Below are 17,870 nucleotides of genomic sequence, written 5' to 3'. Positions count from 1 at the left end.
ATTTTCAAACTGGACCAATCAGAGAACTTGTAGTCCGCATACGGTTGTTGACTACAACATGTCCCATAAGGCATTCTGTTAACGCACACCGTCCACATGCAAGTTTAACATTTTACACATGGAAACATGGCTGTGTTCATGGACTTGAATATTAGCTACACAACCGACAAGAAACGACTTCGGAGTGTTATTGAGACAGCAGCACACCGTAACTATGTTTATCTTGTTCACATTCGCAAAACTGTTTAGCTAGCTTCCACTAACCTCATAAAGAGGACCATGGCTCTCAACTTGGCTAACTGGCTAGCAGCTCAACGTAAATAGCTGTTTAATCTGGTTTATATTTGCAAACTGTTTAGCTACTGTAGCACTAACTTCAGATTCGCTGAATCGTCTTTGCTAACTTGTAGCCTAGGCAGCCATATATGTAGCAGGACCAGAGCAAGCTACAATATACCTTGATTGATTTGCTTATCGAGTAATAGCTAATGTTTTCATGTTTCAGTTGGATACTCTACAATTGCCATCAATTATGTGGTTGATTTGCAACAAAAGAAACAGGTAGGCTCCTCAGTGTTCCCAGTTTATGACCCATGGAGTCAAGAGAACTATTCCTCACCCTTGTTTAACGTTTGTTTGCATATGTTTACAGGAAATTGGCAAACCAAAATGTGTCTTAGAGCTGTTTGATACATTTCCCATAGTGCAGGTAACGTGGCATAAAAATAATGTTGATGCATAATGTAATACTTTTTCATGATGCTACCTATCCCATTTCTCCATGCATTGGGAATCGGAATAATAGGTCATATCCCCTTCCTTTTGCACAGGGTAAATCCAGACCAATCAAGGTGTTGAACCGTTTGACAGTTGTGGCCTCTGACCCATCACACTTTGTGAGTCCGATATACTGTAGAAGTTTGAGCATTTGCTGACAGTGTTCATATTGCATAATTTCTCAAATAACTACATCTATCCCTTTCCAGAGACCAAATGCAGAGTACAAAGCCTATGACCTTGTGGCTGTCTATCCTAAAACAGAGAAGTTGTTTCATGTAAGTACTTTTGTTCAGGATCAGTATCACTGTGTTATTACCATCCGCTACTGACAATGTATGTTGAGAATAGGATGACCTTCTGCTAATTTTGGCCTTCTACATGTTTCAATAGGCAGCCTGCATGACATTTGATGTTGACATCATCTGTGTAGCAGTGACAGAAAAACAACCCTTCTTTTTCAAGCGATCTCCAGTAAATGGGGTAAGTGTCAATACTTCTCAGTATTTGAATGAACAACTTACGTTGTAGTGATTTGGAGACTTGCCTACGACCTGTTTCTTTTGGTTGGACTGAATGCTTTTTATGTAGTAAAAGTGATATTACTTGTGCTTGTGTCAGGCAATTGAAAGGGGTGTGTTCTTTGAGATAAGTTACACACCTGCTATTCGAGACTCCACCATGAGAAGATACACCATCGCAAATGCCATCAGTCTCACGGAGACGTGCAAAGGGAAGGTATATCAACTCCTCGTGGTTTATTGTTCACCTGTTAATCCACCTACCATTTTCAAACAGTGCGTGTAACAGCAGTTAATTTTTTTTCAAACAGAATCTAATTGTGACCAGTGGGGCAGAAAAGGTAAGCTAGAAATGAGATATTGTCTTACCCTCTTAGATACCAATCATGTTAATATCTTTCTGCAATGAACCTTACCAATGTAAATGTTTTTTCTCTCATTCAGCCCCTTGAGTTGAGAGGACCCTACGACATTGCCAACTTGTATCCTTTCATAAAACATTACCTACCTACTTGATGTAGACTGCTAGAATATGGTACATACTATACACAGGTGTGATGAGGCCAACCTGTGTCACTGCTATTATCCTGAATGGTGTCCAGAGGCCTACTGTTTGGCCTGTCAGAAGAAGATGGCAAAGCTGCGATCTCAACCAACTGCCGAGCCGTCCACTTACATGGAGGTAAATAGGCCGCGTTTTTTTACGCATTTGTCGATCAATTGAATACATTGTGTTATGCCAAGTATCTTTTTTATTTAACTAGGCAAGTCAGTTAAGAACAAATTCTTATTTACAATGACTGCCTACCTGGGAAACAATGGGTTAACTGCCTTGTTCAGTGGCAGAACTACAGATTTTTACCTTATCAGCTCGGGGAGTCGATCCAGCAACCTTTCGGTTACTGGCCCACCGCTCTAACCACTAGGCTACCTGCCGCCCTATCTTCACTTGGTTTAAAGGGCAAGATAGTAGCCCATCCATGGAATGTGAATGTTGTGATTATAACACAATTGTAACACAATGTGTCATTTAACTACATTTGTTACTTGGGTATCAGTCTCAAATCAATATTTTGTGGGCGGCACAAGAGTAATGTAATGTTGTCATTACAGAAACAAGAAAGACTGCCTTGGGTATCGTACACACTATGAAGAAAGACCAGCCGTTGACTGAGAGACAGGAGGAAGAGCAAGTTCCAGCGTCAAAGAGGGCTAAGATTGCGACTGTAGATTCGTAATACTGTGTAAAGTGGTGGCTTGTTTTGATTTTGAAACTGTTTATTTATGGGAAGAGAATGTGTTTATGTAATTAGCCTTTTGTGGATACATACTCCTTATTTGTAGACGATTGTTTTGTGACATTTTATTTTATATTAAAGAGAATGTTGAAATGTGTTGGATTCAAAGTCAATTTGTTCATGTTAATTTAAACTATAATCTGATACATAACTGAGCCAATCAGAGAGCTTGCCTTGTTGTATCCAGATGCGAGAGAGAAACTTGTTGGTCCATAAGGTATTTCGGGTCAACTCACATGGAAACATGGCTGTGTTCATGGACTTCAATATTAGCTACACAACCGACAAGAAACGACTTCAGAGTGTTATTGAAACAGCAGCTCATCGTAGCTATGTTTTTATCTTGTTACATTTGCAAAACTTTTTAGCTAGCACAAACTTCAAAAGATATTTAAATCGTATTTCGTTGCTAACTTCGAGGGCGGGTCAATGGAATTAGTGACGAGCTGTTGCGCGATGGACAGGAGTTAGCTGAACTACGTCTCGATTGATTTGTACTAATCCATTGATATTTTCATGTCTCAGTTGGGTACTTCACAGTTGCCATCACTTATGTGGTTGATTTGGAACAAAATAAGCAGGTAGGCTACTGATTGTAGCCTGTTATGGGCTCATCATGAAGTTGAGGGCTTTCCTTGTCCATATCCCATTGAGTGAAATGTCACCCTGTTTGTTTGCGTATGTTTACAGGAAATTGGCAAACCGAAGTGTGTTTCCGAGCTGTTTGATACATTTCCCATAGTGCAGGTTATGTGTAGTAATAATGTTGCTACATTATGTAATATTCTTGAAGCTAGCTATCCCATTTCTCCATGCCTTGGGATAATTGCAGTGCGTTCAGAAAGTATTCACACCCGTTGACTTTTTACACATTTTGTTGTTTTGCTGCTTGAATTTAAAATGGATTAAAAAGAGATGTATGTCACTGGCCTACACACAATACCCCATAATGTCAAAGTGAATTTGTTTTTCAAAATGTGTACAAAAAGAACATGAAAAGTGGAAATGCCTTGAGTATTCAACCCTTTTGTTATGGCAAGCCTAAATAAGTTCAGGAGTAAACATTTGCTTAACAATTCACAAGTTGCAATAATATCGTTTAACATGATTTTTGAATGACTACCCCATCTCTGTACCCCACACATGTATCTGTAAAGTTCCTCAGTCGAGCAGGCAATTTAAAACACAGATTCAAGCACAAAGATGAGGGAGGCTTTTCGAATGCCTTGCAAAGAAAGGCACCTATTGGTAGAATGGTCAAAAAAAAAGATATTTAATATCCTGTTGAGCACGGTGAAGTTACTATTACATTTTGGCTGGTGTATCAATCACCCAGTCACTACAAAGATACAGGCGTCCTTCCTAACTCAGTTGTCGGAGAGGAAGCAACCTCTCAGAGATTTCACCATGAGGCTAATGGTGACTTTAACACTGTTTGAGTTTAATGGCTGTGATCGGAGAAAGCTGAGGATGGATCAACATTGTAGTGACTCCACAATACTAACCTAAATGACAGAGTGAAAAGAAGGAATACAAATATTACAAACAAGCATCCTATTTGCAATAAGGCACTAAAGTAAAACGGCAAGAAATGTACTTTATGTCTTGAATACAATGCGTTATGTTTGGTGCAAACAACACACCACTGAGTACCACTCTTCATATTTTCAAGCATGACGGTGGCTGCATCATGGTATGGGTATGCTTGTCATCGGCAAGGACTAGGGAGTGTTTCGCGATTAAAAATAAATGGAATATAGCTAAGCACATGCAAAATCTTAAAGGATAACCTAATTGTCTGCTTTCCAACAGACTCTGGGAGACAAATTCACCTTTCAGCAGGACAATAACCTGAAACACAAGGCCAAATACACTGGAGTTGCTTATCAAGACGACTTTGAATGTTCCTGAGTGGCCTAGTTGCAGTTTTGACCTAGATCGTCTTGAAAATCTATGACAAGACTTGAAAATGGCTATCTAGCAATGATCAACAACCAACTTGACAGAGCTTGAAGAATTTTTAAAAGAATAATGTGCAAATATTGTACAATCCAGGTGTGCAAAGCTCTCAGACTTACGCAGAAAGACTCACAGCTGTAATCGCTGCCAAATGAGCGTCTACAAAGTTTTGAGGGGGGGTGTGAATACTTTTTGTAAATGAGATATTTCATTTTCAATACGTTTGCACAAATTTCGATAGACATGTTTTCACCTTGTCATTGTGGGCTGCTATTGTGTGTAGATGGAAGAGAGAAAAAAAATATATTTAATCAATTATGATTTCAGGCTATAACACACTGGAATAAGTCAAGGGGTATGAGTACTTTCCTGAAGGCACTGATGTCCCCCTGATTTTGTACAGGGTAAATCCAGACCAATCAAGGTGTTGAACCGACTGACAGTTGTGGCCTCAAGGGCAGCACACTTTGTAAGTTCAATATACAGTAGAAGTTTGAACATTTGCTGACAGTATTCATATTGCATAATTTGTCAAATGGGACTAATGTAATTTATCCTTTCCCAGAAACCATTAAGAGAGTACAAAGCCTATGACTTAGTGGCTGCCTATCCTAAAACGGATAAGTTGTTTCATGTAAGTACTTTTGTTCACCACCGTCAACAATATGTACTGTATTATTGTTGACTACACTGGCAATGTATGGATGACATTCTGCTAGTGTTGGTCTTCTCTTTGTTTCAATAGGCAGCCTGCATGGAATTTACTATTGACATCATCTGTGTAGCAGCGACAGAAAAACAGCCCTTTTTTTCAAAAGATCTTCAGTCAATGGGGTGAGACCATTGCTCTCTGTGTATTTCAATGAAGAGATTGCTTGGTTATTTCCAAGTAATATACAGATGGTAATGCAAGTTGTGCTTGTTTCAGGCAATTGAAAGGGGTGTGTTTTTTGAGGTAAGTTACACACCTGCAATCCGAGACTCCACCATGAGAAGACACACCATCGCAAATGCTCTAAATCTCATGGAGGCGTGCAAAGGCAAGGTAAATAGACCCAACATGGTTCAACTTCACTTCACCTTTCAATCAACCTGCCATTTTCACTCAGTCCGTGTAACAGCAATGTTTTTTTTAAAAACAGAACGTAATTGTGACCAGTGGGGCAGAAAAGGTATATTACCCACTTAGATACCATTCATACGATGAGCATTGAACATACTGGTATTAACATCTTGCTGAAATTAACCATACCACTGTAAATGTGTGTTTTGTTCAGTCAGCCCCTTGAGTTGAGAGGAATTTGTATCCTTTCTTAAAACATTACCTACCTAGTACAGTACTTGATGTATGCAACTAGAATATGGTACAGTATTACAGACAGACTATATGCAGGTGTGATGAGGCCAACCTGTGTCACTGCTATTATCCTGAATGGTGTCCAGAGGCCTACTGTTTGGCCTGTCAGAAGAAGATGGCAAAGCTGCTATCTCAACCAACTGTCGAGCCGTCCACTTACATGGAGGTAAATAAGCTGCTGTTTACACATTGCTCGAGCAATTGAATACATTGTTTAAAATGTTATATGCCAGGCAGGTATGTACACTTGGTTAAAAGGCCAAGTGAGAGTAGCCCATCAATGGAATGTGAGTGTTAATATCATGTAACGCAATGTGTCATTGAACTACATTTATTACTTGTCTATCATTCTCAAAGCAGTGTTTGTGGCACAAGAAAATCAATTAATATACAGTGTTGTCATTACAGAAATGAGAAAGACTGCATTGGGGATAGTACACTCTGTGAAGAATGAGCAGCCGTTGACTGAGAGACAGGAGAAAGAGGATGTTCCAGCATCAAAGAGGGCTAAGATTGAGATGGCGCAGTAGAAAGTAATCACTTGTTTCAATTGTAATACTTTTTCTTTATGGATAGATGAATGTGTTTATGTAAATGCACTTTTATGAATGTCCTTATTTGTGGAAATGTGACTGTTTTCTAATAACTGGTCAGTGGTCGTATAGTTTGTCATGTATTAGCAACAATGATGATGCTTGTTCCTTTTAGACAAAGCAAACAAATTCGGATGACAACGGCAATACTGTTTATTTCATAACGTAATGTAAAATAACGAGCAAAATGTTAAAGGTAAACATGTAGCAGAACAATTAAAATTACTTCAGGAAGTGTATTAGAATCACACAAGCATTTTAAAATCCTGTGTTCTCACTGACTAGCACAAAATCAGTTTGAAGCCACCAGCTCACTGTCATTTTATATTAAAGAGAAATTAAGAATGTATTGATTCAAAATATTTTTTCCAACAATTACACTACAATTTAGTACTTAACTGAATGCATATTATAGTCATGCTGAAGTCAAGTCACATCTACAATTTCCAAACTTTCAACTTTCTCTTTCCCCATATAGTTATTTGTCAACCTTTTCAACCTTCTTGAGCATCTTAGACCTCCAATAAGCTCCCTATAAAGAAACAAACATCCTTAGAAGCAAATGCAAAGTTACTTCAATTTTTCAGCCCAAAACTTCTGCTAGTTCGCAAGAAATGACTTTCGGTCTTGAAGTCAGCCTCCGGTTAATGAAACCTTGGAAGCTGTATCGCAATAATCAACAGAGTGGTTGTAAAAGTTAGTCTCTCCACAAAGGAACTGGATAGCATTTGCTTTTATCTACTTATTCTGAGTTTGAGACCTGTGTAAAATGCAATTGAACTGAACTGGACTTTACTTGACTGGAGTTTTTGCATCATCCTTGAAGTTGCTGAGAATGGATTTAGCCCCACTCTGCCACTCCAGAGTGCTATCCAATGGTGACTTCCCCTCCTGTGTTAGAGAAAAACAAAGATATATTAAATATTTCAATAGTATGTTTTCCTAAATTGCTCTAGGTATGGGCTTCTGCTAGATGACTAAAATGTGAAGGGCCTTATTTCTTCTGCTCCCGAGTGGCACAGCGGTCTAAGGCACTGCATCTCAGTGCGAGAGGCGTCACTGCAGTCCCTGGTTTGAATCCAGGCTGCATCACATCCGGCCGTGATTGGGAGTCCCGTAGGGCTGCGCACAATTGGCCCAGCGTTGGCTGGGATAGGCCTTCATTGTAAATAAGAATTTGTACCTAACTGACTTGCATAGATAAATAAAGGTTAAATCAAATCTGAACTCAGATGCAATCTTATGTATCACCACAAGATGGCACTGTGGTTATGTATCAATCCTGTCACCTTTGCTATCACTAGTTTGATTCTCTGAATACATGATACATGTAAACCTTACGAGCAAATAAGTCGTTTTTAAATCATTGTGTTATTCAAACAAAATACCACATTCTATACTATGATAGATTGAGGTAACAAGGTTGCTGGCCATGTTAGTCAAGAACTTACGCAATTCTTGAGTTTTGGATTGGCTCCATGAAGCAGAAGTAGTTGGATGATTTTGAATCTGTTTAGTCTTACTGCATCGTGCATGGGGGTATCTCCTTCCTGTGTGAAAATAAAACCTCTCATAGTTAAAGACCCATTGGTGTTTCATATTTCTGATTCGATTTTAAGGTGTTTATACTGTATTTCAGAGCAAAGGTTTAAAATAAAAATGTGTTCTTAACTGAATTGCCTAGTTAAATAAAGGTAAAATATAAAATTAATTCCTATGCTGAATGAGAATAGCTCACTCTGTCTTTGGCATTGATGTCCGCTCCACAGTGGACGAGATGTTCAGCGCATTCATAGTGTCCGGTTCTCACTGCAACATGAAGGGGAGTGCTGCGTAGCTTAGGGACACAGAAACATTTTAAGGATAAATCACATTGAACATATTCTCAGATCCGAGTCCGGATTGCTAGCTGAGTGTTCTGTAGGCTTACCTTATCCCTGGCAGAGAAGCTGCCATCGTGGTTGAGCAGCAGTTCTAACACAATCATGCTTCCTCCTCGGCAGGCACAGTGGACAGCAGTGGTATCCAGCTAAAGATAGACAAGCAATCCCCCTTGTTTTCATCTGTTCCTTTCTCATCAACACTCCAAATGATTTTACAGTGAAGGATCAAAGACTGTGCAATATATTGCCAAGATCTTGGCTCCCGTGGACCTGCAGTTTTTTTTGGAGTTCTTCTATTCAAGTACCTTATCTTTGTTCTCAATTAAAGCTCCAGCCTCCAGTAGCCTCTTCACAACATCCACATGTCCCTGTGTGCAAGCTCTGTGCAGGCCTGTACGTCTGAACTGTAAAGGCATAGGAAGCAGGACACATTGCATTACAACACACACTACACGTGATGACACGGCTGAGGTGCATTGGCAAACTTCAGGTCGGTTGGTATTATCTAAACACTCACGCTGTCACAAGCATTGACATCTCCTGATTTTTCCAGATACCTCTCGATCAATGGCAGTTTGTTCTCTTCGCAGGCCTTGAAAAAGTCCACCTCGTCCACATAGTAAGGCTGGAAAGAGAGACGGTGATTTAGCTGAACGTAGCAGTTACTTAGTAATTATTTGCCTTATGAAGGGTCAAATCTTGAAATAAATTGCCTCTATTCCTATGTCTCAAATTAGATACCTTATCACCCTACTCAGCTAGTAGGCCTGTCTTACCACAGTCTCGGGCGCGGGTGGCGGCTTGCGAACTTGTACTCTTTTCGCTCTCTTTCTCGACTTCCTCAGTTGCAGCATAATCTGGAGGTCATCAATTGTCTCTAACCGCAGATGGCCAGATTTGTCTACCTGCCAACCAAACATTTCAAATAGAGAGATATTATACATCTTGCACTTCTATAAAGCGGCTTCCCAATTGAGGATTCAACACTTGGTGCCATGATCTCTGTGATTACACTTTTTGATTTCAGATTTATTTGAAGTTAGTGTCATAGCTACTACAGCAAATTCAGACAGTTGCCCAACCAAGATTCAAACTGCAAAACCTTATGTCTGTCTATTCAGCACCTAATCATTAGGTCTGAACCGCTTAACAGGGTTGCTGCCATTGTACTAACGACGCTAAGAGAGTATTTGACTTACATTTAAATTCATGGGGGCATCGGTGTCAGCCAGGCTGTCCTTGTGAGATCTCAGGTCCTCTTGTTTCTCCTGGTTGATGGATGTCTCGTATTCTCCCTCTGAAGACTGCACATCTTCGGATTCTTTGCCCTCACATTTCATGCCGGAAACCTGGAATAAGAAAAACAAGACTATTAGGAATATGTGAGCAACCGAGACAATTCTGTTTGTCCTGTGCCCCCATGCCCATTGGCGTCTGTGATAGAAGGGCGGCAGGTAGCCTAGTGGTTAGAGCGTTGGGCCAGTAACCGAAAGGTTGCTAGAAAAATCAGTAATTCCAAAGTCAGTAATTCTGAACAAGGCAGTTAACCCACTGTTCCTAGGCCGTCATTGTAAATAAGAATTTGTTCTTAACTGACTTGCCTAGTGAAATAAATTAATAAAAAGAGGAGTAAGTGGAAGACAAGCAGCAGCGGGTGTAAGAAGAACTTCAGTCTTAGTGTGATAATCATTCTCAAACGGTTGCTGTAGAAATTCATATTCATCTCAAAGGTTTGTTGAGGTTGCAGCTAAGCATCATGAAAGCTGTGAACATAGTCCAACACCTGAAATCCTCATTTCAACCCTATATTCTTTGCATCTGTGGTTATTCTGTGGAGTCCACAATGAAAGCCTCTGGATTTTGAAAAAGAGATAAAGACATAAAGACCTACCAGCTCTTGTACTCGTAGAATACCCATCATCATTTGTCAAGTATATGTGGTAGCTCAAATCTCCAGTCAATGACCAGTGTCAACTGTCTGTGCTCTACGGTTGCAGGCCTCAGTTCAACATTTTATATGTGTTTGGAGCCGGCAAGGAATGAGGTCATGTTCTAGCCTGGGTGGCTCGCCTGCCCCCGCCACAGGGCAAGGTTTCCTGTCACGGCCCGGCTGGCAAGATTGGGAGAAGGAAGGGGTGAGCTGAGAAATCCATGGGAGCGAGTGACATGCATTTGGCTGCCATCGCCTCCAGTCAGTCAGTAGGTGAAATCTGAGTGGCACTAACTCTATGACTCCATGCCGCCATGCACGATGACCAAAGGCTCCAGCCATCTAATGGCCCTCCACTCCCCTCTCCTACACTTCTCACCAACAGCTGGCCCCGGGCCCTGTAGCCTCTGCCACATAGAACAAAACTACATTCCTCAACTGCGACACAGACAGGACAGGACAGGAAGAGATGACTTAGTAGGCTTACAGCATCCAAATGTCTATTTATACAAATCATTGACTTGTGTTCTGTATTCTACTACCCGTGACAAATGATGTACCGTCTGATATAAGTGGTTGTTTGTTCCTCGGTGGGGGTACTGACTGATTGCATTTTCTTGTTTTTCTTGTCTTGTTTTCATCTTCTTCGGTTTCTGTCTCAGCATTACTTACGTTGGGCAATAAAACCATTACGATCTGACACTATTTTTAATGGAGCCGGTGATAAATAATCTTTCTAACGATTCACATGTTTGACAGCTGTTGTTTTTTTATAGAGTACACACTAAGCTGTAGAGCTCAAAATGAACAAACGAAACCGCACATTTTTTATAGTTACAAAGGACAAATCACCTTATTTCCATGTCCAATTGGTAAATAACACCATAAATGCTATCTTTAGCAATGTGGGTGGCGCAGTATTCGGGCATGTCTTGATTATTATAAGTAATATTTCAATGACACAGGACATTAAGATGTAACCATTACACCTATATTGATATGTTGTCTCTCACCCTGACATCGAAGAGCTTACTTTATTAGGACCTTGACGATGTCTGGAAAAGCCATACAATTCCACTTACGTATCACATTCATTTAAAAGGACGGACAGATCTTTATCACTTTTTTATTTTTATTTGCCTGCTCCCAAAAATACACTACATTTTATTCCCTTAAACTTGGTGCAGTAGGCGTATAATTATTTCACTTTTCACAGAAGTGAGATTCCATGATTGGGAACATTTTTATTATAAAAATCATAGTGAATCATAATCATAGTGAAAATGACGAGGGGGAAAAAAATGGCTGTTGATTCACATTGATTGGAAATTGAGTAGCCTATCCTGTTGATATAATAGCATTATTTAACTACATGTGTTTACACAGTATCCATGGTTGCACCTCAAATGGTCTCTGATCATTAAACATACCATACTTCCCAATGCAAAAATGTAATATACTGTAGAAGACGAACCAATTGGATTACTATTATAATAATCATGATAATGGTTTCAATGAATAAATAAAACATTAATTCCATAAATGTTCAGAGAGTGGAAATATAGATTTTTTTCAAACTCCTCCTTGTTTCACAAAGCACATTATTTCAAAACAAATGGAACTTGAGAAATATCTGCACTATTTTTTGTAGTTTAATTGCACACATGATGATGAAAAACTAGCCTGGTGGAACCAGCCTGATTGCTGCTTTTACCATAATATTTCACCAAGCTAGAAAAAAACAAAGACCAACAAACACTAAAAAGCAAATATTAAAACATCCAAAAGGTTCAATTTCAACATGCTTTCAATGAGTACCATGGATATTATCAGTGTCAATCTTTGATTACAGTTGGAATACAGTAGATGTTCTTAAGTGGCCAAATACATGTGCATACCAAACCCTGCATAGCCACTGTTGAGCACCTTTACATAATTTATCATTGCATCATCACCGACATTGCACATCATTATTGTCAAAGTTGTTTGATTATTCAACAGCGTATATGAAGATATATGAATACAGTATATTTACATTGTCTGCAGTGGCAGGATCCATAGCCTCCAGTCGTCCCTACCAGGGTCTCTACCTGATGGTAGTTTCTCAGTTCATCCCAATATTGACAGGTGAGGGGGGTATGATCTCTTGTGCTCAGGTCAATAGCTTACTCCTGCAGGGAGGTTGGCCCTCTTTAAAACACTGCTTTACAACTTGTCTGCTACCTCCACCCAATCACATCCCTCCCTCATCACTGTATCTCTAACGCTAGAACAACCGTGATATACGTCACTCCTGTTTACCTCCATCCTCAGCTTAGTTCATACCGTGGTCCATCATAGGGTAACATTTTATGAGGCATGTTGTTCTATATTTAGCATTTCTCACACTACCTTCAGTCTTTTTTATTTTTAATTTTTTTATTCACTTTTTAAATACGGTGACATACTGTTTTTGTTACAGCAAAAAAGGACTTGAAGAAACGTATTTTTGAGGAATTGAATCTGAAGGTAGCTGAAGAAATTAACAGGGCGGGAGTGAGCTATCAACATAAAAGGACGACAGGACATCTATGTACACAAGGACTGAGATACAGTTTCAGAACAACATACAAGGGAATAACATATTTTCATGTTGTCAAGTTGTAATATTCATGAGCCACAGCATGAATAGAATACAAGCAAGCAGCCGAACAGAAACAAAACCCCCGATCCAGCCTCTCATGATGACATAAAGGTAAGAAAGCTGTAAAAAAAAAAAAAGTTCTTTATTCAACTTTTATTTATCCAGGTTAGTTAGATCTCTTGCTCTGAGACTGCAGCAAAAATAATTTATAGTAAATTTAATCATTCTAAAGGTTTCGTTGTTTTTAAATAAAAGATAACAGTGCTCTGTCTTCCAGCTTAAATGGGTACATCATAGTGATAGAAAAATGTGTAAGTCGCTCTGGATAAGAGCGTCTGCTAAATGACTTAAATGTAAATGTAAATAATGGGATTTAGAATGTACAGGCCTTGTTTCCTAGACCTAGATGAAGCCTACTCGACGTGGACTAACAAGCACTTTAAATAGAGAATCTCCATTGAAAAAGATTTTTAGTAAGTTTAATCTGGTTTTCAGAAATGAAAAGTCCAGACATTGTCCAGACATTTATCATGAGGTAACGTTCTTTCAAATCTAGGTGAAGTGGCAATCCTATCTCTGGCATGGTTGGCATACTTTTGGATCAGGAGTGTTGTATAGTACAATAGAACCATAAATAAAACAGTGGACATAAAAAGTCAAAGGTCAGAGACCAGTACTACTGAATGATGTGCTGGTCAGGGGTCAAGTTCTACCTCCTTGCACATCTTTCCTCCTCTCAGACTATCACGAGGACTCATGAAAAAATGATTTTTAAAACAAAATCTGTAGGTGGTAGGCCTGATTACCGACAACGATGAGACAGGCAGTAGGGAGGAGGTCAGAGACCTGACCGTGTGGTGCAAGGACAACAACCTCTCCCTCAACGTAATCAAGACAAATGAGATGATTGTGGACTATTTATTTTATTTATTTTTTATTTCACCTTTATTTAACCAGGTAGGCAAGTTGAGAACAAGTTTTCATTTACAATTGCGACCTGGCCAAGATAAAGCAAAGCAGTTCGACACATACAACAACACAGAGTTACACATGGAGTAAAACAAACATAGTCAATAATACAGTAGAAAAAATAAGTCTATATACAATGTGAGCAAATGAGGTGAGATAAGGGAAGTAAAGGCAAAAAAGGCCATGGTGGCAAAGTAAATACAATATAGCAAGTAAAACACTGGAATGGAAGATTTGTAGTGGAAGAAAGTGCAAAGTAGAAATAGAAATAATGGGGTGCAAAGGAGCAAAATAAATAAATACAGTAGGGGAGGAGGTAGTTGTTTGGGCTAAATTATAGATGGGCTATGTACAGGTGCAGTGATCTGTGAGCTGCTCTGACAGCTGGTGCTTAAAGCTAGTGAGGGAGATAAGTGTTTCCTGTTTCAGAGATTTTTGTAGTTCGTTCCAGTCATTGGCAGCAGAGAACTGGAAGGAGAGACGGGAAAAGGAGGACCGAGCACGTCCCCATTCTCATCGATGGGGCTGTAGTGGAGCAGGTTGAAAGCTTCAAGTTCCTTGGGGTCCACATCACCAACAAACTAACATGGTCCAAGCACACCAAGACAGTCGTGAAGAGGGCACGACAAAACCTATTCCCCCTCAGGAGACTGAAAAGATTTGGCATAGGTCCTCAGATCCTCAAAAGGTTCTACAGCTGCACCATCAAGAGCATCATGGTGGGTTGCATCACTGCCTGGTTTGGCAACTGCTTGGCCTCCGACCGCAAGGCACTAGAGAGGGTAGTGCGTACGGCCCAGTACATCACCGGCGCCAAGCTTCCTGCCATCCAGGACCAGCTTCTACCCCCAAGCCATAAGACTCCTGAACAGCTAATCAAACGACTTCCCAGACTACTTGCATTGCTCCCCCCCACCCCCACCCCCAACGCTGCTGCTACTCTCTGTTATTATCTATGTCACTTTAATAACTCTACCTACAGTTGAAGTTGGAAGTTTACATACAGTTGAAGTCAGAAGTTTACATACACCTTTGCCAAATACATTTCAACTCAGTTTTTCACAATTCCTGACATTTAATCCTAATAAACATTCCCTATCTTAGGTCAGTTAGTATTACCACTTCATTTTAAGAATGTGAAATGTCAGAATAATAGTAGAGAGAATGATATATTTCAGCTTGTATTTCTTTCATCACATTCCCAGTGGGTCAGAAGTTTACATACACTCAATTAGTATTTGGTAGCATTGCCTTTAAATTGTTTAACTTGGGTCAAACGTTTCGGGTAGCCTTCCACAAGCTTCCCACAATAAGTTGGGTGAATTTTGGCCCATTCCTCCTGGCAGAACTGGTGTAACTGAGTCAGGTTTGTAGGCCTCCTTGGTCGCACACACTTTTTCAGTTCTGCCAACAAATTTTCGAAAGGATTGAAGTCAGGGCTTTGTGATGGCCACTCCAATACCTTGACTTTGTTGTCCTTAAGCCATTTTGCCACAACTTTGGAAGTATGCTTGGGGTCATTGTCCATTTGGAAGATCCATTTGCGACCAAGCTTTAAATTCCTGACTGATGTCTTGAGATGTTGCTTCAATATATCCACATCATTTTCCTACCTCATGATGCCATCTATTTTGTGAAGTGCACCAGTTCCTCCTGCAGCAAAGCACCCCCACAACATGATACATAATCTCTAGGAGACAGAACGCGTCTCCTTCCTGAGCGGTATGACGGCTGCGTGGTCCCATGGTGTTTATACGTGCGTACTATTGTTTGTACAGATGAATGTGGTACCTTCAGGCGTTTGGAAATTGCTCCCAAGGATGAACCAGACTTGTGGAGGTCTACAATGTTTTTTCTGAGGTCTTGGCTGATTTCTTTTGATTTTCCCATGATGTCAAGCAAAGAGGCACTGAGTTTGAAGGTAGACCTTGAAATACATCCACAGGTACACCTCCAAATGACTCAAATGATGCCAATTAGCCAGGAGTAATGGGCCAAAATTCACCCAACTTATTGTGGGAAGCTTGTGGAAGGCTACCCGAAACGTTTGACCCAAGTTAAAAAATGTAAAGGCAATGCTACCAAATTCTAATTGAGCGTATGTAAACTTCTGACCCACTGGGAATGTGATGAAAGAAATAAAAGCTGAAAGAAATAATTCTCTCTACTATTATTTAGACATTTCACATTCTTAAAATAAAGTGGTGATCCTAACTGACCTAAGACAGGGAATTTTTACTAGGATTAAATGTCAGGAATTGTGAAAAACTGAGTTTAAATGTATTTGGCTAAGGTGTATGTAAACTTCCGACTTCAACTGTACATGTACATAATTACCTCAATTACCTCGACACCGGTGCCACCCACATTGACACATTGACTCTTTACCGGTACCCCCTGTATATAGCCCCGCTTTTGTTATTTACTGCTGCTCTTTAATTATTTGTTAATCTTATCTCTTACTTTTTGGTGGATTTTCATAAAACTGCATTGTTGGTTAAGGGCTTGTAAGTAAGCATTTCACTGTAAGGTGAACACCTGTTGTATTTGGCGAATGTGACAAATAACATTTGATTTGATTGTATTTGATTTGACAGTGCCCTTCACACTAAAGCAAGATTTTGATAAAACTCAATCAGCTAGATTGTTTCTTACCTTTGTCAGAAGAGCCACATTTAGCCGTGTCCTTTAAAACAGCCTATAACTAATTACAAAAACACTATTCCTTGTGTTTTGATCTGTAGCGTATGCACAACTTCATAGCCTATTGTTTTATTGGTTTTTACTTTCCTAAAACAATAATTGTCCACCTCACGGTTCAGCTGTCAGAGATTTGAGCACTAAATGCATCAGGGCATTTCATGCTTAGGCTGGCTTAAGCTTCTACTGTATTAATATGTTGTTTAATAAAATAAAGGAAGAGAAGTTAAGGCCTTGCCGCAGAGAGAGAGAGATAGAGATATGCCGGCGGCATGCTACGACACCAACATTAATTTATTTATACTTGTCAGAGAGGCTACTGCGTCTGCCTTCTGTAGCTCAGTTGGTAGAGCATGGTGTTTGCAACGCCAGGGTTGTGGGTTCGATTCCCACGGGGTTCGATTCCCACGGGGGGCCAGCACAGAAAAAAAAATGTATGAAATGAATGTATGCATTCACTACTGTAAGTCGCTCTGGATAAGAGCGTCTGCTAAATGACTAAAATTTAAAAATGTCTGCTATACAGATATAGGCGTACAGAAAGAGGCTAATTTGTTAATTTTCTATTAGAATAATTTTTACAAAGATAAGCATTATATTATTAGATTATAGGAGTAACTCTGGTAGGCCTAAAACATTCTTCCACACCTCAAGTTCAACTGTCAGAGTCATTTGGAGGGTGCACTGCCTTCATACCATAGGCCTGAAGTATAATAGGCTACTAACCACACCACACCAAACCTTCACAAAAGTTTCTAAACTTTATTAAGGAAAATACGGGTAGGATATTATATTGCAACAAACACAACATTACAGTTGGAACATAATTTGGCCAACGAAAATGTCTCAACTGAATGAAACAAGGTATGCCTACAGAAAGCTACTTATAACCTATCTTAAACTAAATACAGAGCACACAATTGAAAAGACAGATCAAACTTAATTTAGCCAATGAAAATGTCTCACAGAATGAAACAAGGTATACCTACAGAAAGCTGAGAACATCTTCTCTCCATCTGTGACAACAGGATAGCTGTGTTTTCCCAGCAATTGGATTATAAAATGTTATACAATCAGAACACTTTTATTTCTCCCCCCGGGAAAGGAGAGAGAGAGTGGCTCGCTGGACACAGCAGCAGGCCCCAGCGAAACCACCCAATGAAAGGATCAGAGTACTGAAATCATAAGCTATAGCTAGCTAGCACTGCAGTGTATAACATTTGGTGAGTAATTGACTCAAAGAGAGATAAAGACAATAGT

The 17,870-nt window shown here is 39.7% G+C and overlaps 2 protein-coding genes and 1 pseudogene across 4 annotated transcripts; 2 read left to right on the top strand and 1 right to left on the bottom strand.

Moving 5' to 3' along the window:
* Window positions 1-66: 66 nt before the first annotated feature.
* On the top strand, window positions 67-2,693 carry rpp30 (ribonuclease P/MRP 30 subunit). 2 transcript variants are annotated; one of them, XM_029764497.1, is made up of 11 exons: window positions 67-208; window positions 506-561; window positions 653-709; window positions 831-896; window positions 987-1,055; window positions 1,171-1,260; window positions 1,399-1,515; window positions 1,610-1,639; window positions 1,743-1,780; window positions 1,901-1,980; window positions 2,412-2,693. In XM_029764497.1, exons 1-11 carry the CDS (start codon window positions 127-129, stop codon window positions 2,534-2,536), a joined length of 810 nt encoding a protein of 269 aa, XP_029620357.1. In that variant the 5' UTR covers window positions 67-126; the 3' UTR covers window positions 2,537-2,693. The 2 variants fall into 2 exon arrangements, with proteins under 2 accessions (XP_029620357.1, XP_029620358.1); XM_029764498.1 differs by lacking the exon at window positions 67-208 and adding an exon at window positions 251-316.
* A 147-nt stretch (window positions 2,694-2,840) lies between these two features.
* On the top strand, window positions 2,841-6,852 carry LOC115201154 (ribonuclease P protein subunit p30-like; annotated as a pseudogene).
* Window positions 6,644-12,458, bottom strand: LOC115201152 (ankyrin repeat domain-containing protein 1). Of its 2 annotated transcripts, none has more exons than XM_029764496.1 (9): window positions 12,354-12,458; window positions 9,588-9,737; window positions 9,165-9,293; window positions 8,906-9,013; window positions 8,694-8,792; window positions 8,436-8,534; window positions 8,244-8,342; window positions 7,957-8,055; window positions 6,644-7,396 (listed from the first exon to the last, which is right to left on the bottom strand). In XM_029764496.1, the coding sequence occupies exons 1-9, from the start codon at window positions 12,375-12,377 to the stop codon at window positions 7,298-7,300; spliced, it is 906 nt and encodes a 301-aa protein (XP_029620356.1). In that variant the 5' UTR covers window positions 12,378-12,458; the 3' UTR covers window positions 6,644-7,297. The 2 variants fall into 2 exon arrangements, with proteins under 2 accessions (XP_029620356.1, XP_029620354.1); XM_029764494.1 differs by lacking the exon at window positions 12,354-12,458 and adding an exon at window positions 10,280-10,542.
* Between the last annotated feature and the right edge of the window lie 5,412 nt (window positions 12,459-17,870).

Source organism: Salmo trutta, chromosome 10 (genome assembly GCF_901001165.1).
Source record: "Salmo trutta chromosome 10, fSalTru1.1, whole genome shotgun sequence".
Taxonomy (NCBI): domain Eukaryota; kingdom Metazoa; phylum Chordata; class Actinopteri; order Salmoniformes; family Salmonidae; genus Salmo; species Salmo trutta.
The sequence above is the reverse complement of the archived record's forward strand: the minus strand, read 5'-3'. Positions and strand labels throughout refer to the sequence as shown.

What these genes read in the sequence shown, in the direction of transcription:
- rpp30 (XM_029764497.1), top strand. Translation starts at nt 127, where the DNA reads ATGGCTGTGTTCATGGACTTGAATATTAGCTACACAACCGACAAGAAA. An exon ending in AAACAGAGAAGTTGTTTCAT is followed by an intron (nt 1,056 to 1,170) that starts GTAAGTACTTTT and finishes ATGTTTCAATAG; the next exon opens with GCAGCCTGCATGACATTTGA. An exon ending in TGACCAGTGGGGCAGAAAAG is followed by an intron (nt 1,640 to 1,742) that starts GTAAGCTAGAAA and finishes TCTCTCATTCAG; the next exon opens with CCCCTTGAGTTGAGAGGACC.
- LOC115201152 (XM_029764494.1), bottom strand. Translation starts at nt 10,312, where the DNA reads ATGATGATGGGTATTCTACGAGTACAAGAGCTG. An exon ending in TTCTACGAGTACAAGAGCTG is followed by an intron (nt 9,738 to 10,279) that starts GTAGGTCTTTAT and finishes TTCTTATTCCAG; the next exon opens with GTTTCCGGCATGAAATGTGA. An exon ending in ATGTCAATGCTTGTGACAGC is followed by an intron (nt 8,793 to 8,905) that starts GTGAGTGTTTAG and finishes ATGCCTTTACAG; the next exon opens with TTCAGACGTACAGGCCTGCA.